Raw genomic sequence first — 19,419 nt, 5'->3', positions numbered from 1 at the left:
CGAATTATACAATCTTCGGCCAGTTAGTTGTATCTGTAGTGTAACAGTAACGTTAGTGATCGTGTTAGGTCTCATCAGCGGAGTTCAGAGTAACTGGAAGAACAGATCTCAACGAAGGCAGGTGAAGAACAACACGTTTCTGAACTACCTCAAAGCACCAAGCCAAGGGCAGAGTGCTCCTACTACTGGAGACACAGCGAGCCGCGAGTTTGCACTCAGGCAAAGGTCTATGTGGTCCACTACAACAATATCACACACAGACGTCTCTGCTGTAAGCACGGTGGCTCGCCAATGGCGAAGCAAATGGTGGTTGGAAAGCGTACCAACTTTGACGCTAACCATATGCACCTTGCAAACGCCAAAGCCTGATAGTTACATCATTGGCAATGACAAGGATGGTAAACAAGATGTCGATTCATATTGTACGCAGATTGTTCAACTATTGATATAATTTTATTAAGAAATCATGGGAAGGTGGTTCTTGACCCTCCCTGTACGCGAACCCGTAGTGTATTTTGTTGTTGCGGGTGCCTTGTGATATGCTGTGTAGAGAACTACAACGTACAAGTATACATGTAGTGGAGCACAGACGTTTCAGCAGAGGCCAAGCAAGATGGTTTCGCAAAGTAGTACAGTAGTGTAGTTGAAAGACACGTCAAAGCCAATGCTCTCCATGAGCAAGGCCAGCAAATCCAACCCTAAGGAAGTAGGCACCGTTGCTGTTGCTGAATAGAAGGCTCACTGCACTATACACACTACCTCAAGCACAAGTGTTAGAGATACCTTCACACTCTATTCAATCCGCACAGTAATGTTACTACACCAAACCAGCAGGTACCGGCACATAGAAGTAGTAATGCAACAACTACATGTATATACGGCAATGCCAGCCACTGGCTGTGTAGCTCTGTTTTTGTGTTGTGTTGTGCAGGCGGAGCACAAAAACATGGGAATAGTTATGTAACAATTGTGCGCATGACTCGTGAAGTTGCGACAGGTCCAATCTAATCCTATGTCATGTACAATGTAAATAATATTATGAACATGTGCGGATTATGTTTTGGTGTAGCTGCAGACCGGCATAACCGTAGCGCCCAGGCCGATGGATACCGATTCGCCTCCATCACCAAGCCGCACACTGTTGCACGAGTATGAAGGCATTGAGCTGAGACACAGCCAGGTTATGCAGCTAAGCTTTACACTTTGTAGAGACCAATCAAGGAGTAGAGTTTAGACCTGTCATACTTACTATGGGAGTATGGGTGCCGGGTGGCCACTTCACATTAGAATGTCCGGGCAGGGCATACGGCACTGTACTACAATCATTATTGTTCTGCAAACACCACACAGCTCACTCACCTCTACACAATCATACATACGGCACACAATATTCGGATACTACTACTACTAGTACGTGTAGTTGGATGTACATGTGTGGGTGTGCGTGCATGTGCGTCCGTGTGTATGCACGCGCGCGCGCGTGTGTGTGTGCGTGTATGCAAATGCAGATTTCGTTGCGATCGGTTCCTCCGGACCCTCGTATCTCTTCGGATAATAATACCTAACAAGGTGGAAACAGCTAGATGACAGTCCGTAGATTGAGTAACTCTGTAATGTATGTCTGGAGGTCTACGCGTGCAGGCTAGATTAGGAAGAGCCGGACTATTGACTATTGTGCAGTGAATCTCCACTATGTATAAAGTTGAAACATGGAAATTGTAGGCACAAGTTATGCGATCGAGTCCACCAACTCAAACAGATTTTGAACAGTCAGACGTGCACAATCTAGCACAAAACTGACAAGGAGTACGGAGACATTCCACGGAATGAAAGTCAGTTTGAGCACTGCTCGATAGCGCTAACCAACGCCTTTCCAACTTGAAAGGTTCATGAATATTGGTGCTAATTCCAAAGAGGGGAGCCGTGCTCAAGCTGACTTTCATGCCGTGGAATGTCTCAGTACTCCTCGTCAGTGTTGTGCTAGATTGTGCACGTCTGACTGTTCAAAATCTGGTTTAGTTGGTGGACTCGATCGCATAACTTGTGCACACAATTTCCATGTTACAATTATTTTCCTTGGCTCACCATCTGAGTTCTTTATGTATAAAGTACTCAGGTTAAAACTCGGGTTATGACTACAATCATGTACCTTGCAGACCGGCTAAAAATAATGCAGAAGATCACGGGCCTTGGCTTGGAGTTACGTTTTGCTGTAGTTTCACGGTGACTGTATCTCATTGCCGTTGTATCATATCTGCTTATCATCATCGCAAGTAATGATCCGCTGAACCTTGCTCATACAATGTACATGCACATGCACATGTAATCTAGGTGGGCTGCTTGACTGTACATGTGTATGTCACAATGCTGTGGAGTAGTCGCTACTCTCTTGATTTTAATAAGCACAGAAAGTCAGGGAAGTAGTGAGCATGGAAATCGAAATTGTTGTTGAGTGCGGACGAATCGTACAACGTCATAAGACCTTTGACATAACCACTCGTTGTTAGTGACACTTGTCGATAACGTCACTGGTCAATAGTTTCACTGGTACGGTTGATGTCCTATAACTTTTTGAACGTAAAAAAGTAATTATCGTGTCCGTTCCCGAAAGGAACTCACGACGGCCGCAACACTAGGTAAACTTTGAACGGTAAAGAGCCCAAATGAATGGAAGAGAAGGTTTATGCAACGAAGCGCCCCTTGGTGATTGCCTGTATATGGAAATTGCAACCATATTCAACCTTGATTGTCCGGTAATCTTGTGGTCGTCCGCAGCTTTCCTGGTTGGGCAAGATTCGCAAGTGGGCGGGCTAACATTTGCCCTCGTTTTGGTTTGAAGGGCGCGTTCGTCACTCTTTTGACTTTTCGTGTAGTTTCGTTTTTCTGAAGAGGGGGCTTATTGGCCTCTTCAGAAACGAAAGTCTCCTCGAAACTCCGCAACCTCATCCGATGGGAGAGGTGGATTAGTTCCGAAGAGTTTGGAATATGATGGTCGATCGGATCGGACGTCATTATCGCCATGAAAATTCCACTGAAAAACTCTAAAAAGGATACAAACCTTCACTTCAGCTAATCCCCTTTTTAAGAATCTGTTCGAAAAGTTGATCAAGACAATTCGAACGCACTCTAAGTGCAGTGCACGAATCATCAAACAACTGAGTAGATCTCTAGCGCGATATCCGCTGTATCTACTTCAAAGTACAGCTGTAGGATTACGATAGTATTTGACGAGGATAGCATTATCTATTCCGCTTCTGTATTTCTGTATATGAAGGAAACCCCGCAGTCATACTGACCTGTTGAGTGTTGTTACATGAACTACATTGTACTTGAAAGCACGCATCTCCCCGGATTTACCCTTCACCTACGCCACGGTTGTTTGTTTTTGTGTTGTTTTAGGGACTGTAGATCTAAACTGTACTTCAAATTCCAATAAAATGATCTGACACATGGCGGGTGTCACGTGAATACCAGGGAGTCGTATAATATACGACTCCCTGGTGAAAAATATGTCACTTCACTCGTCGACAAAAATATTTGGATGGCTCGCACACCCCCATTTGGACTGCTGAGACCTCTGAGAATGTTCATTCAAAAACAAAGTGAGACCGCAATGGTTTGAGCCACTTGCGCTTCGGCGTGGAGTTTGCTTGCACATTGTTGTCTACAAGCCAGTGCAGGAAGCCATGGACCGCACATACTTCCCATCTGTTATTGTGCTGCTGATTGTTGCGGCAAGTCTGAGAGGCTGCTGGTCCAAATCTCCCAACATCATTTTCATTCTTTCTGACGATCTGGGATATGGAGATGTGAGTATTTCTGCAATGGTGAATCGTACCAATGAGATACCCACACCGAACATTCAGCGGCTGGCTGACGAAGGAATGAGGTTTCTGCGTGGCTACAGTGGTCAAGTGTGCGCACCGAGCCGCTGCACTCTGATGACTGGCAAACACCTGGGACATTGCAGAGTGCGAGGCAACGGCGGGGCATACACTCCGTTGCGTAAAACTGACGTCACTGTGGCGAGCGTCCTGCGGGAGAAGTACACCACTGGTATAGTGGGCAAGTGGGGCCTGGGCGATTTCAACTCATCTGGGTATCCACTGGATCAAGGGTTTGACTACTATGTGGGTCAAGCCAATCAGATCGATTGTCATAACTGGTACCCTGAGGTCATACAGAACAACACAGTCGGAAACTGTCCAGTACCCCTGAACGCTAATGCAAGTCAAACAACGTGCGGCGATCACCATTCTAAATGTACATGGGTGAATGACTTGATGAGCAGGGAGGCCGTCGACTTTATCCGCCGAAACGGACAGCCCAGCGCCGCCAAGCCATTCTTTCTTTACTTCAGCACAACCACACCGCATACAGGATTTCTGGCCGGTGACAAATCGACATACGCCATTCCGGCACCGTACGATTCCCGGTTCCACTATGCCGATGACATGCTGTCAATGTTTGCCGGCGCAACGAGCGCCCAAGATGACTTTGTTGGAGCCGTGCTGGATGAAGTCAAGTCACTTGGCATCGACCAAGACACTATCATATTCTTCAGCGGTGACAACGGGCCCGACAGCCACCCATTGGGTTTCTTCGACGACCCGGGTCCGTTCCGTGGAAAGAAGAGGAGTCTGCACGAGGGCGGTATACGACAGACTATTGTTGCACGCTGGCCAGGTCACGTCACGCCCAACACGACCACTCAACACATGTTTGCATTCTGGGACTTCCTACCGACTGCAGCTGAGCTCGGCGGCATCAGTATTCCAGCAGGGATTGATGGTGTTTCGGCGGCCCCACTGTTGACAGGACGAGGACTGGAGCAGAAGCCACACGAGTATCTCTACTGGGAGTTCTGCCACGGTGCACGCATTAAGGGCCTCCTTCCGCAGCAGTACCAACCCGGCTGGATTCAAGCGGTGCGCTATGACGTCATCGACAAATATGACGGCATCACCGAGTGGAAGGGAATACGCTCAGACCGGGGTGAATTGCTGCTCTACAACCTGACCGGTGACGTTTCCGAAACTTACAATCTATCTTCCAAGTTTCCCGATGTCGTGCAGCACATCGTGTCGATAATGGATGGCGCTCACGTCGAGGATCCGTACTGGAAGTCCAGCCAGAATCGCACGGATAAATGCTGTGGACAATGCGGCAGTGAGGCTGGCTGTAAATATCCCTGCATCCTGATCAACTCATCATCGCTTGATGGAAAGCCACGCGTTAGCCCGCCACTGTACCACATTGCACCATACCACCTTGAAGGAACATGGTATGCTGTGAGCGATTACGACGAGAATATCACTAGTGAAAAAGAGTTGCAGTCCATCAGCATCCAACTCAAGCCAACACATAAAACACTGACCATCAGCTCTGCAGACAACTGTTTTCACGATTCCGTGATCGTCTTGAAAGCCGATAGGCAAAGTCGGCAACACCAGGTTCTACTCCAATCAGGCACAGATGTGCACACTCAATGCCATGGTTACGAGAGAGTTGGCAGTCTCCATAGAGATGGAAACACACTCTACATACACTGGCATGATGGCAAAACGGCCGGTTTATCCTCGTCGCAATGGGAACACAAGATCTGGAAAATGCCCGATTTTGACTTTGACTAAACTCTACTTCATTATTTTGCATGCACACCTGTTTCAAAATATGCATGTACAGTGTGGTTCAAAAATAGGTGCCATGACATGGTTTTTCGATTGTCAAGTCACACACCTGGACATACAACTTATCGCCTCACGCAATGCTGCCTCGGTGATCGATCGTTGTAATCGAGAAACGATCAAATCCTAGTATTGCCAAAGATGTATTGCCTATTGGCTCTCAATCCATGATCCTACATAAATATATTGTCAAACAGTATTGCAAATTAATCATGACTTTATAAGTTCGTTTGAGGGATTTCAAAAAGGGAAAAAAGAGAAAAAAGGAAAGGTCAGAAGAAGGAACATGGCAGTCCCCATCAGGACTCAAACTAGGGAGCATCTGCAACAAGAGCAGACCAAACACAGCGCCTCTGTATGACTATGCATTGCACTGTGGAAAGCAGTCCTGATGACCAAGAAGCCTATATTTGATGCAGGGAATTGCTTGGCATACAGAAGATAAGAGAGTTAATCAAAGTCAAAGTGTGGTTTCTTCCAAATGCTGGCTACCGGATTTTGATTATCGATGGGTCCGCGTGGCTCTCTCCACACGATGAACAAACTGCTTCCATCTGTGTGTAGTTTTCCTGTGGAGAGCTTCCGGCAGGATGCAGACGCATTGGTTTGGGATAGCATGGCTTGCTGGTAGCTGTTGGTGTCATCGGGGTGGAGGTCAATTCGAGCTTTGTGGATGCAAGCGTCGGTCGGGGAGTCCACATGCATCGCTATACCGCTTGAATCGATATGGATGCGGAACTCAGAGTCACGTTTCTCCACATCTACACCAGTATCATAGTCAGCCTGCAGCCAGTCTCCCAGGAGGTAATACGGAGAGAGATACAGCAGGGGCTCGCTGAGCTCTGGGTAGTGTGCGTCGTACACACTCTCCACCTCTGCCGTGGTGTTGATTTGGACACACGGATATTTGCAGCCTTTGTGATTGAAGCACGACGCACAGCACCTATCACTCATGTTCTTGCTGGACTTCCAGTAGGGATTCTCCACATGCGACTCTGCCATTATGCTAGTAATCTTGGTTACGATGTCAGGGTACTTTGTCGACACGTTCACCGACTCGGATATGTCATCGGTCAGGTTGTAGAGCTGGATCTCGCCATAGGCAGTGCGTATACCCTTCCACTCTGTGCGCACACCCGCTGCGTCCACAGCATCATATCGCACGGCCTGTATCCAGCCGGGCTCGTACTGCTGTGGTAGGAGACCGTCCTCTCGTCCATAGTTGCAGAATTCCCAGTACAGGTAATCATGCTGCTTCTGTGCCGTTTGGCCCTGCAGGACAGCTGCGGCAGATATGCCATCAACATTGTCCGGAACGTCAACGCCAGCCAGTTCGGCTGCCGTGGGCAGGAAGTCCCAGAACGCGAAAAGGTGCTCGGTGGTGCTGTTTGCCGCAATGTGACCCGGCCAGCGTGCCGTGATGGTTTGACGAACACCGCCCTCGTGCAGACTCCTCTTCTTTCCACGGAATGGACCCGGATCGTCGAAGAACGTGAACGGGTGGCTGTCGGGGCCATTGTCACCACTGAAGAATACGATAGTGTCTTGGTCGATACCAAGTGACTTGACTTCATCCAGCACGGCTCCAACAAAGTCATCCTGGGCGCTGGTGGCGGCAGCAAACGCCGACTCGACCGTATCAAAGTGAAAGCGTGTATCGTACGGTGCGGGCACCGCCCAAGAAGTCTTAGCTCCGGCCAGAAATCCCGTGTGTGGTGTGGTCGTACTGAAGTAAAGGAAGAATGGCTTCTCCACGCTTGCCTGGCCGTTTTCACGAATAAAGCGAATGGCCTCGCGATTGAAGAGGTCATTGGCCCACGTGCACTTTGAGTGGTGCTCGCCACAGTTAGCTTGACTAGCATGTTCATTGCCGGCGATTGGATAGTTCCCAAGTGTATTGTTTTGCATCGTGGCTGGATACCAGTTGTGACAGGCAACCTGGGAGGCCTGGCCGATGTAGTGATCAAACCCCTGTTCCAGGGGATATCCAGTCGTGTTGAAATCGCCCAGGCCCCACTTGCCCACAATGCCTGTCGTGTACTTCTCGCGAAGTACGTGAGCAACTGTGGTTTCGGAGGGAAGCAGCGGGCAGTAGCTACCATCATTGCCTCGCACTCTGCAATGTCCCAGGTGTTTGCCAGTCATCAGAGTGCAGCGGCTCGGTGCGCACACTTGACCGCTGTAGCCACGCAGAAACCGCATTCCTTCGTCAGCCAGCCGCTGAATGTTCGGAGTGGGTATCTCATTGGTACGATTCACCATTGCAGAAATACTCACATCTCCATATCCCAGATCGTCAGACAGAATGAAAATGATGTTGGGCGGTTTGGACAAGCAGCAAGTCCATTGACTGGCTACTGCAATCAGCAGGAAAACTGACTCAATTCTCCTCATCGCCGATCCTCCTGAGGTTTCTCTGGGTGTACAGCCACCAATTGGTCTCTCAGTCGAAAAGACGTCTCAAGGAGTATTTGCATGAACAAATAATTTTTAAATTTACTAAGTTACTTCAGATCAGAAACTGATGTGTGGCCTAGATGCTGCCCAAAGCCAAATAATTGCATGATTATCAATCTGATCAGCACACGTACACAGACAGCTCATCTTCCTATTGACAGCAGCGCCGCCTTGGCGTTTCACACCTCTTTCCAAATTTCTGGGCAATGACTTTTGGAATTTGGATACTGAACGAGCCCAATATTAATCTCCGCAAATGACCTCATTACTACGACATTAGCTCAAAATCAAAGACCTAGACAGTGTATCTAAAGAGGTTCGACTGTACCCGCAAAATGTACCCACACTTGCCCCATTACTATTATTGTTATGAGCTCGGAAAAATGAGAAAACTTTCACAAAGTACACCAAGCGATGTATCCAGATGTTGTGACTGTGGATAGTTCCTTGCCGCTATGCAAAGTAAATAGTAACTTATTTATGAACATGTAGGTGTTCATATGCAGGTAAAAGTCAGGCATTGCCCTGAGCAAAGAATATGCACATATTAATACCCTCTAAACCATTGGCCATCATCACACCATGGAGTGTATAAAAGACCATGATGAATGCCAGTTAATCTACGCTGCGACCTGAATGCAACGCTCACCCCAGCACAACCACCCATACCCCCCCCCCCCCCCCCCCCCGGCCCCCTCCCCTTACACCAAGTGCCTATGTTGTACGTATGTTGCTGGTTGTACATGCTCCAGCATGCCAGTGTGTGCTAGCCATATGCACATCATTTCAGGGCTGCCACAGCAAACAATACATGGCGCTTACACCAGCATCATGCTTTCATATACAAGACCACCAGACCACACGTGTACTCATGTCAACTACAGGCCAGGGAATTTCATAATCGGCACCAGTTAGTCTGCACAGAGCCACACACACTGTGAAACCACTACCGGCACAAAATCATACAAAGCGGCCGTGACTCCAGCCCCGCTATTGACCTGTCTGAATGGTATTGACCGGCCTTATACATGCCGGTACTTATACATCCATACTGTACACTCACATGCACAAAGTAACAGTATGATATTCAGTACAATTCCCATTGAGCTCCAAAGGAAACCATGCGTGGTTAGAATGGGTGGATCACATCAGCAACCGACAAATCGCAATACTCAGGAAGCAGACAGAAGAATGAAGAAAGAGCAGAGTACACAATAGGATATGCAGCATCTCCCCAAAAACGAATTTCCTGGCTTTAGAGTATGGCGTTGAATGTGGGCCAAGAGCGCAATGTGGAGTGGTGGAGTGTTTCAAAATTTCAAATGGCCGAGTTTGTCGCAGCTTCTATGTTATGTAATAGGAGTTCGAATAATTATGGAGTTACACTTTGATGAAAGTTGCCTCAGCCACAACAATAGGTGTCACATTTGCTGCTAACGCCACAGCCTTGATATGGGTGATAGCAGACACAGCCAGACCCTTCACTGTATCATAGACCGGTGACTGTGCAGTGGGAGCACTACCATCCAGTGTGTAGTGAATAGCAGCAGTGCTGTCACTATCCAATAACAATGATCTCATCATTATGTTAGCTGTGCTGTGAAAGAATCCACCAGTGGCATTGTTATAGCACACAGCACTACTGATATTCATACAGCTAATGCGTACAAAGTTATGCATGTTCCAATATGATGACGCATAGAACAACGGATAATCATTCTCATTCACTAGCTGATAATCCATGAAGGTGTAATACATACGTGGGAATACCGGTGGCAGCCGGATAGCTTGTGTCGAGATCTGCTTCAGTGCCACAAAGGCTTGACGCACCAGCGACCGTGCACGGTGAAAGTCGGCGAGATGCGAGTGCATGAAGAGCCCACGCCAGTGTGATGTCTCCGCTCCACGCTGTGCACTGAAGAATGCATCGAAGTACTGCAACGCCTCGTTGATGTTCAGGGTAGCATTCGTCACATCACCACCAGCCATGGATATAATGGACAATGCCAGGGAGTTCTGTACTTCGCATCCGTAACGCTGCATGGCGGCTTGCCCAAGCAGGTGGGCTACAAAGAAGTTGCGTCGATCACTGGTCATACTGCTCTCAATCTTGTTGAAGAATGTGGTGACGTTGGCATGAAGACTACGTACATACCCAAGTGATGCAGGGATTGCCGTGTGCGCGCGTGCCAGGAGGGCGGCAGATACATTTCTCGTGTGCTGTAAGTCAGAGCTGTAGGTCCCGGCCATGCCGATTACATACGTTGCGCGGATGTTATCGCCGTTTCCCTGCTGAATGAACGGAATGGAGAAATAGTGATTGTATAACTCTGCAATACTGCTGGCTGTCTCCTGGTCCACACCGTACTTCTGCATAGACCATTGCGTGATGAACTGCGTCTGTGCCTCGTCTGTACTGGCGGCCGTCATAAACGGTTTGGGATCCCAGGCAAAGCGCATCACAGCCTCGGTGGTCAGTGGCACGGGACGCAAGTCGGAAGTGTTCAGTATGATGTACTTGGTGCGACGACCCTTCTGCACCAGTGTGCCAAGCTGGTCAAAGTGCCGCGATGGTGGCACCATCTCCGTCACTTGATTTGCATGTCCATTCAACATAGCCACATGGGTGTAGACACCATCAGATATATTGGCGTACGCGTCCAAACCGAATATTTCTCCAGGCCCGGCGTCGGTCAGGAGAATGCTGACGTCATCGGGAATAGTCAAATACCCCTTCTCTAGATATCCGATACCTTCAGACCACATGAAAGTGATGAACTTTGCATCGGACCGGACCATCTCCTTCACCCACTGAGTCTGATTGCCAATCGCTTCGCTGATGTAGCGACCCTTCTCTGCATCAGTACAGCCCGGACATGGGGCGGGGTAGTCCCATAGACCGCGGTATCCAACACTCCATATGACGTCATCCAACGGTTTCATGGCGGCAATCGAGGCTTTCCAGGCATAGGCCATGCTGGCAGGATGGTCCCTCCAGGACCACTCATCCTTCATGCTAGCTGGCCAGCGCAGCGTGTTGATTCCCAGTGTGTTGAAATGGCTGTCAGTCACAATGAGACCACGACGGGATGCCAGTGTCAAGCTCTGCTCATCCGGGTACGGGACCGTACCTGGCTGGAACGTATTGATTTTCAAACGCAGCGATGTCTCGTACAGCCAGTTGAATGTCGTCAAACTGAACACAGATCTCCCCAGTGGATCAGGCGTGAACCCGCCAAGCAAATCTTCATCGTTTGTGAAAATAGCCCGGTATTCGAACTGGGGTGAGGCGAATGTAAGTGAGTTGATGAGTGCCACACTGGTATTGATGATGGGTCGATAGTCTGGTTGTATGTCGGTAAAGCGATACATGGGATCCACACCGAGAATCTGCTCACTGAATGTGTATGCTGCGTATATAGCACCGCGTACATTAGCACCAATAGCTAGCAACCAGTAGTGAGAATGACTTGTGTCGTGTTGATCAGCAACAAGACGTAAGCAATGCGACTCTGCACCGGACAGACAGGATGATAGCTCTGTCAGCTCTGCTAAGTAAGCTGCATTGTCTGGTGTTCCAATGTAGATACGTGTCACGGAGTTGGCCTCCAATAGTAGGTCTGTTGTATCGTTATGTACAGTGGCTATTGGAGCATATCCAAACACTTTATACATGTCCTGGGTCACATCCAGTATGGTCATGTTCAGTGCAAAACTGGACATGTCCTGCGGGCTAACAACCAGGTTCATATCACCAGTAAACTGCACCTGGTCGGGGACAATAGACCCCTGCGCTGTGCTTATCAACGCAGTAACCAGCATGAAAAGCATGCTCAATTGAATCCAAATCATCGTCATCTTGAGGTGCCGCATGTATAAACCTGCACACAAGAAGTACAGAGCATAAAACATGATCAGTGCTACGCCGATATCAAAGTAAACCACACAACTGTTGTTACACACAAAATTGCTGTAATGCTGCTCAGCTTGTTTTAAATTGTGACGTCGCTCCGACACAGCCATTAACTCTCTCAGTCCTTCTACCAGACTGTCTCTTTGTTATAAGCACGACTATAGATTTGTCCACGTGAAGACCAGAGTTCAGGTGCCATTAGGTGAGGGGAGGTACAGGAGGTAGTACATGACATTACGATCTACCCTATTTCCCCGATTGTAAGTCGCATTCCCATGTTCATGTCCATGTTTTATCATTTCAATAAGTTCACTTCAGTAGTAAGTCACGCTCGACTGTAAGTCGCACCCCCTTTGTTAACCCTTTGTTAACCCTTTGTTAACCCTTTGTTAGGCCTGAAGTTTATTGTATAACGTTTAGGCTTATATTCAGGGGAATACGGTAGGTGACAGGTGACAGTGCAATACTGTATGTACTGTGTTTCCTAAAGTTACCGCCGGTCTTCTATTACCGCGTGTCTCCCATATGTGCAACGTCATTTCTCGTAAGTTGGTTGACAACTGAGACCTTGCAAACTCCTATGCATCTCTGCCAAAACTACCCTAAATGGTAGTATAATTGTGTGTTTTGTGCGTGTGTGTGTGGGGGGGGGGGGTGTGGGGTGTGTGTGTGGGTGTGTGTGTGTGTGTGTGTTGTTGTTGTTTTATTTTACTTCATCAGATTTACAGGCAAGGATGCCTTCTCACCGGCCACGGGCCAGTTCCTAGAAATGATGTGTGTGTGTGTGTGTTACTTGTCTTTGAGATAGTGCCGGTATTGGCGGGTTGTTGTTGTTGTTCACAAGGCTGACTGTATAGGTCAATGATGAAGTGAGGGATAGATTAGGAACTGGAAAAGGCCCTAATTCATGCAATTGCCACCAGGTCCTACGTGTACAAATTTGCACCTGTTCAGTGATGACGAACAAGATAACGTAGAGTACAACAAGCCAATGGGAGTCTAGTCATTTTCCTACATCAGTCAGCACATTTCTAAACCTTTCTTGCCTGAAAAATACCCAGGACTGGAGTTTGCACTTTTCATTCAATAAATTCAACATTTACCTGATTTCCGAGCTGTTCGGAGTGGGTCCGGGTAAGATGCGGGTAGCGTGTCAGCGCCGGTCGATCATGCTGGTGACCACCAAGCTAGGAGTAAAGCAAGCTGTGTGGTCCGCAGGGTACTAGGGTGAGCGTTCGAGACAAGGAACTTTGTGAAATTCTGATCTCAGCCTCATTCTTTTGAAAACACTGCGGTAATCCACGGTGATACTGCGCAGTTATTCACATGATCAGACGCTTTCTTGCTCGCTACTGTCAAACACGACACTGAGCCTGTACAATCATGGCATGTAGTTAGAGGGCTGGCTCGCCGTCGGTGTCTTATGCAGATCACGTGCATACCTGTCTTACGAAGCAAAGCAAGAAAAGGAGCGCAGGTCTACTTGTAGGAGGGTAGGTCGAGCCAGCCAGACAACCACGTCCATGCCCATCGTCAACAATCAAACAGTCTGTCAGTCTGGCTGTGGTAGTTTGCCGTCTGAAAAGGCAGATTGAAGTTCTGGAAATGATGAGAAATTGGCTGGTCGGATGAGAAGGCATTTCCAAGACAGTACATTTGCAATAGTTCTGTACTAGTACCGATTGGCCGATCACTCCAGCGGTTCGCGGATTGGCCATCCCCGGCTTGAATGTGCGGACCTTCTCGTAGGTGAGTTGGATACTCTAATTTCTAAACGAATATTATACCCCAGGAGACGTAAATTAGATGTTTATTGCAGAATGCTGGAGAAATATCAATGAAATATTTCAGCGACCATGCGTTTCATCAAACTGCAGATGGCTACAGACTCAATAGTCATGTGTAGGGTATAAGGTGATGGAAACATTGACAAAGGGAACATCTCAACGGCATTACTGTTCTAGTGCTGTGAGAAAAGCACAGAACATAGACTGGAGTGGAGCAAACTACTTTCATACAGTTATACGTGGTTCTTCAATAGCAGAAGGAAATTTTTACTTGTAGATCTCATATCTCTTTTATCCGGGCGCCGCTGTGGCTGGGACCGGGCACTACCCATAACTAACTTGGAAATGTCCGTGACTACAGTGCTGGCAACTGAAATCCGACCCCTGAGCGGTGCGCTCACATCGCAAAGAATGTGAACCCACCGCTCAGAGGGTCGGATTTCAGTTGCCAGCACTGTATGAATTGCGTACGTTTTGATGGGGGAGTGCCAGAGGTCTGGCATGCGACGAAACTTTTACCACAAAATTGGCATAAGAGTAGAAAATTAATATTTCCACTAACACTCACCGACAGCAGGGTGCCCGTAACTTCGAGATCCGGATAAGAGAGATATGTAGATCCAACTCAAAAGCATGATTTGGACAGGGCACATGGACTAATCAGAGCCTTTCATTTTACACTGGCCTCGTGTTTTGTTGCTAGTGCAGTTTGTTCTGCTTTGCTTGCTCCAGTTGAAACACACCTCATTTTAGCCATTATCCGACAAGTTCTACTACATTCTTCTAAGCACTCTACTACATATACAATCATGTACATTGCTATTTCTGTGTATTGCGTATAGCTGGAGTGTGTGTGAACTTGAAATTGTTCATTGCTGCATCAGTCTAGGTGATACGTGTAGTATGGAAGAATACATGTGAAATCACCACGATGAATCCTGTCATGCAATGTTGTCATAGGAGACCTACATACCCATATAGAAAGGGACCGAAGAGCCAAGAGTTGGGGGAAGGGGAGGGGAGGGGGAGGAGGGAGGAGAGAGGCTGCAGTGTGATGGAAGCCGAGACCTCCGGCTTATCAAAACTGCTGCTAGTGCAGCTGCTGTGATTCCCTCTCCAATGAAAAGAACTTGCACACGCATACACATACATTGTACACGTATATTTATTCTCGGAGACCCCCTTGATTTAGGCTTCGGCCTTTGGGGAATCCCTCAAATACAAATTATAATACATAATATACACACGCATACGCTGTTGGGAATTCCCTAGTCAAATAAGAATACCCTATAAGAATCCCGTTTGTCTCTTTCCCTCAAACCAGTTAATATTTTATGACTTGGGGCTCCCCGCGTGCTAGTTTGTACGTGAAGTGTGTGGGTTACAGTGAGGGCTGCGTCCCACCCGCCTGTGTGGATTCACAGGAAGTGTGAGTTACGAAGTCTGAAGAAAATGTTGAACGGCCTCTGCTGGGATGACGACTACACCATAGGTCAGTGGTTAGAGCATCGCTGGCTTCAAGCGAAGGTCCCTGGTTCGAGTCCTGGTGGTGACAGTCAATTTTTTCTTCAGACTTTTCCCGTTTGTCTCTTTCCCTCAAACCTGTTCATTTTAAAAGAATAAAAAATAAATAATAATAAATACCCATAGATATTGCTAGCCCTGAACAATTTTGTCGAAAGCTTGCTATTTCTACTCTGCTGTGCTTTGCTCTTGTGCCCATTGCAGGAGACCATAACATCCTCGTTCAAGCACTGGTACACTATTGATGAAGATGTCTGCAGCCATCCTGGGTATGATCACATGCCTGGTACTAACAGGTGGAGAAGCTGCTATGGGGTCTATTGTCCCCGACCATGTGCAGTTTACTGGTGATATGAACCTGATTGTTAGCCCGCAGGACATGTCCAGTTTTGCACTGAACATGACTATACTGGATGTGACCCAGGACATGTATAAAGTGTTTGGATATGCTCCAATAGCCACTGTACATAACGATACAACAGACCTACTATTGGAGGCCAACTCCGTGACACGTATCTACATTGGAACACCAGACAATGCAGCGTACCTAGCAGAGCTGACAGAGCTATCATCCTGTCTGTCCGGTGCAGAGTCGCATTGTTTACGTCTTGTTCCTGATCAACACGACACAAGTCATTCTCACTACTGGTTGCTAGCTATTGGTGCTGATGTACGCGGTGCTATATACGCAGCATACACGTTCAGTGAGCAGATTCTCGGTGTGGATCCCATGTATCGCTTTACCGACATACAACCCGACTATCAACCCATCATCAATACCAGTGTGGCACTCATCAACTCACTTACATTTGCCTCACCCCAGTTTGAGTACCGCGTCATCTTCGCTAATGACGAAGACTTGCTGGGTGGCTTCACGCCGGACCCACTCGGCGAATCCGTGTTCAGCCTGACCACATTTAACTGGCTTTATGAGACGACCCTGCGCATCAAGGCAAACGCGTTTCTCGTCGGAACTGTACCGTATCCCGATGAGAAGAGCCTGACGTTGGCCTCTCGTCGAGGCCTGGTCGTGACCAACCATCACTTCAACTTGTTGGGAATTAATACATTCCGATGGCCGTCGGCCATCAAGGACGAGTGGTCGTGGAGCGGTGCCCCCGCCACAATGGCGTACGCGTGGAAGGCGTCGATTTCGGCCATGAGTCGTCTGGATGACGTCATCTGGAGCGTCGGTTACCGCGGTCTGAACGACTATCCTGCACCGTGTGAAGGGTGCTCGGCTGCCGACAAGGGCGAGTACATCAGCCAAGTCATTGCTAACCAGACACAATGGGTGAATCAGATCAAGGGAGCCAACCAGAAGTACATGACGTACTTGTGGCAGGAGGGGCTTGGCTACTTGCAGAAGGGGTTTCTTACCTTGCCAGAGGAGGTGAGTGTGATCTTGACTGATTCCGGCCCGGGACATATATTTGGTCTGGATGATTACGCTAACATATCCGATGGTGTCTACACGCATGTTGCCATGTACAATGGAAATGCAAATCAGCTAACAGAGATGGTGCCTCCATCGCGGCACTTCGACCAGCTTGGCACGTTTGTGCAGAAAGGTCGTCGCACCAAGTACATCATACTGAACACTTCCGACTTGCGTCCCGTGCCACTGACCACCGAGGCCGTAATGCGCTTTGCCTGGGATCCTAAACCGTTCATGACGGCCGCTAGTACAGACGAGGCACAGACACAGTTCATTACGGAATGGGCTATGCAGAAGTATGGCGTGAGCGAAGCCGTAGCGGGAGACATAGCCCAGCTTTACAATGAATACTTCCAAGTACCGTACATACAGACAGGTAACAGCGATAACCATCTCTCTACGACCATCATGGACTTGGCAGACGCATACAGTCAAAGCCTGCAAAAGACCAGGAAAGTGTCGTCCGAAGTACTGGTCCGAGCTCATTCGGCGATTCCGATATCCCTAGCCGACGTTCGCACACTCCACAACAAGACCATGATGCTTCTAAGCCGAGTGAGCAGCCTCATGACTGCCGATCGGCTGAACTTCTTCGTAGCGCATCTCGTTGGACAGACTGGCATGCAGCGTTACGGATGCGAAGTACAGAACTCCCTGGCAATGTCCATTATCGCCATGGCCAAAGATGATGTGACCAATGCCACTACGAGTATCAACGAGGCGTTGCAGTACTTTGATGCATTCTTCAGTGCACAGCGTGGTGCGGAGACGTCCCACTGGCGCGGTGTGTTCATGCACTCGCATCTTGCCGACTTCCAGCGTGCACGATCCTTTGTGCGCCGTTCACTGGTGGCGCTGAAAGAACTCTCTGCTCAAGCCATCGCTCTGCCGCCTGCCTTTCCTGGCTTGTACTACACTTTCACATTCTATCAGCTGGTCAACGAGGATCACTATCCATTGTTCTATGCTTCATCAGATTGGAACATGCATAACTTTGTACGTATTAGCTGTATGAATATCAGTAGTGCTGTGTGCTATAACAACGCCACTGGTGGATTCTTTCACAGCACAGCTAACATAATGATGAAGTCATTGTTATTGGATAGTGACAGCACTGCTGCTATTCACTACACACTGGATGGTAGTGCTCCCACTGCACAGTCACCGGTCTTTGACCCGAGCAAAGCGCTGCAAATCACGCAATCCACACATATCAAGGCAGTTGCACTGGCCGCCAACACATCTCCCGTCATCGTTTCAGAAGCTGTTTACGCAAAGGTCTGAACCTGCAAACGTCAGGCTATTACTCTATGTATTGCACTGGACAACGAAGTCAATGTATCTTCCACATATTTTAATTTTCCGGATTGCATTTCCCAGAAAGGTTTGATATGTTTCGGATTGATTTACATGTAGATTGTTCAGTTGTTCCTGCATTGTGGACGTTATTGAAATGATGTTGTTCTCTTCTTTGACCATACAACAAGCCGCGTTTACTTTCAAGTCTAGCACCTTACAGCATCGTATTCACAATTCCACAGATCTTCATCATAATTATACTACTTTTTACTGGTAGACACTAGAAATGCAGTGTTTCTGACTTGGTGATTCCTTGACCTTATCCTATTCGATCGGCTGTGGTCTACGTGTGTGTGCACGTTTGCATGTGTGGACTTTGTGTGTCACGATCTATTCTTCAGCCTGGCAAGCCGTGTGAACACAACTGTGCATGCTGTCCTAGCGCTGCATACTACTACAGCTTTACCACACCATTACACAGCAGGACTGCCACGGTGAATCCACTCGCTGTGTACCGTGGTCTAGTCTTCACGCATCCGGAAGAAAATCATCGGTTACCGATTTGCAGCATATGCCCCATGCATACATAGTATGTGTGTTCGATTATCCGGTTTCCTCGTCTATCCGGATATTTTTTCGTGGAAAACGGATGTGTGCGGTTATGTGAGGTCTGACTGTACATTGCAACATATGTAGTACGAGCTCTGACATTACATACGCTACTAGCTTGCTTGTTCGTGCATTGTCCGGAACGGGCCGACAGGCTTCCTATCTGCTTCAGAACATGATAGATGCACAGGTGTTTGTGCCATTGTGTTGAATATACTACGTACAGAGAGAAATCCGGCGCATATAACTACAGTCAACTTTGCGTATAACGACACTCGGCGGCGGGGCATCAGAAAAGTGTCGTTATTCGCGAAGTGTCGTTATACCCGAAGTCTCATTATAATGTATTCAGGTAGAATGGACTGTGCTCTGGGCATGGAAACTCTGTCGTTATTCGCGAATTGTCGTTATAATTATCCGCAGTCATTATTAGCGAAGTTGACTGTATTGGCCACCAATATGTACATGTACATGTACACGCTATAACGCATCATTCATCACATACATGAAAATCTACATACAATTGTCTAGCAGGTGGTTACGCGAACAGGTTACATGCAAACTTGTTTTCTACATACATGTACATGTATACGGCAGGGGACAGTACACAACATAGCTTGGTCAACATCCTTCCCTGATGACCTGTATGACATCACTTGCTCGCACAGAAACTGCACACTAGAATTATGCACATCAGCCTCCGTA

The 19,419-nt window shown here is 47.9% G+C and overlaps 4 protein-coding genes across 4 annotated transcripts; 2 read left to right on the top strand and 2 right to left on the bottom strand.

Annotated features, from left to right (window-relative positions):
* Positions 1-3,558: 3,558 nt before the first annotated feature.
* LOC135824805 (arylsulfatase F-like) lies at positions 3,559-5,911 on the top strand. The gene has a single exon (XM_065337518.1). It carries the CDS (start codon positions 3,687-3,689, stop codon positions 5,631-5,633), a length of 1,947 nt encoding a protein of 648 aa, XP_065193590.1. The 5' UTR covers positions 3,559-3,686; the 3' UTR covers positions 5,634-5,911.
* LOC135824806 (arylsulfatase F-like) lies at positions 5,787-8,217 on the bottom strand. The gene has a single exon (XM_065337519.1). The coding sequence runs from the start codon at positions 8,079-8,081 to the stop codon at positions 6,138-6,140; it is 1,944 nt and encodes a 647-aa protein (XP_065193591.1). The 5' UTR covers positions 8,082-8,217; the 3' UTR covers positions 5,787-6,137.
* A 1,053-nt stretch (positions 8,218-9,270) lies between these two features.
* On the bottom strand, positions 9,271-13,379 carry LOC135824803 (uncharacterized). Its single transcript, XM_065337515.1, has 2 exons — positions 13,161-13,379; positions 9,271-12,025 (listed from the first exon to the last, which is right to left on the bottom strand). Exon 2 carries the CDS (start codon positions 12,015-12,017, stop codon positions 9,525-9,527), a length of 2,493 nt encoding a protein of 830 aa, XP_065193587.1. The 5' UTR covers positions 12,018-12,025; positions 13,161-13,379; the 3' UTR covers positions 9,271-9,524.
* Positions 13,380-13,547: 168 nt separating this feature from the next.
* On the top strand, positions 13,548-18,421 carry LOC135824804 (uncharacterized). The gene is made up of 2 exons (XM_065337517.1): positions 13,548-13,806; positions 15,573-18,421. Exon 2 carries the CDS (start codon positions 15,613-15,615, stop codon positions 18,088-18,090), a length of 2,478 nt encoding a protein of 825 aa, XP_065193589.1. The 5' UTR covers positions 13,548-13,806; positions 15,573-15,612; the 3' UTR covers positions 18,091-18,421.
* Positions 18,422-19,419: the final 998 nt, after the last annotated feature.

This window comes from Sycon ciliatum, chromosome 9 (assembly GCF_964019385.1).
Source record: "Sycon ciliatum chromosome 9, ocSycCili1.1, whole genome shotgun sequence".
In the NCBI taxonomy this organism is placed as follows: Eukaryota; Metazoa; Porifera; class Calcarea; order Leucosolenida; family Sycettidae; genus Sycon; species Sycon ciliatum.
Note: the sequence above shows the minus strand (reverse complement) of the source record. Positions and strands in the feature narration are given on the sequence as shown.

What these genes read in the sequence shown, in the direction of transcription:
- LOC135824803 (XM_065337515.1), bottom strand. Translation starts at nt 12,017, where the DNA reads ATGCGGCACCTCAAGATGACGATGATTTGGATTCAATTGAGCATGCTT.
- LOC135824804 (XM_065337517.1), top strand. Translation starts at nt 15,613, where the DNA reads ATGAAGATGTCTGCAGCCATCCTGGGTATGATCACATGCCTGGTACTA.
- LOC135824805 (XM_065337518.1), top strand. Translation starts at nt 3,687, where the DNA reads ATGGACCGCACATACTTCCCATCTGTTATTGTGCTGCTGATTGTTGCG.
- LOC135824806 (XM_065337519.1), bottom strand. Translation starts at nt 8,081, where the DNA reads ATGAGGAGAATTGAGTCAGTTTTCCTGCTGATTGCAGTAGCCAGTCAA.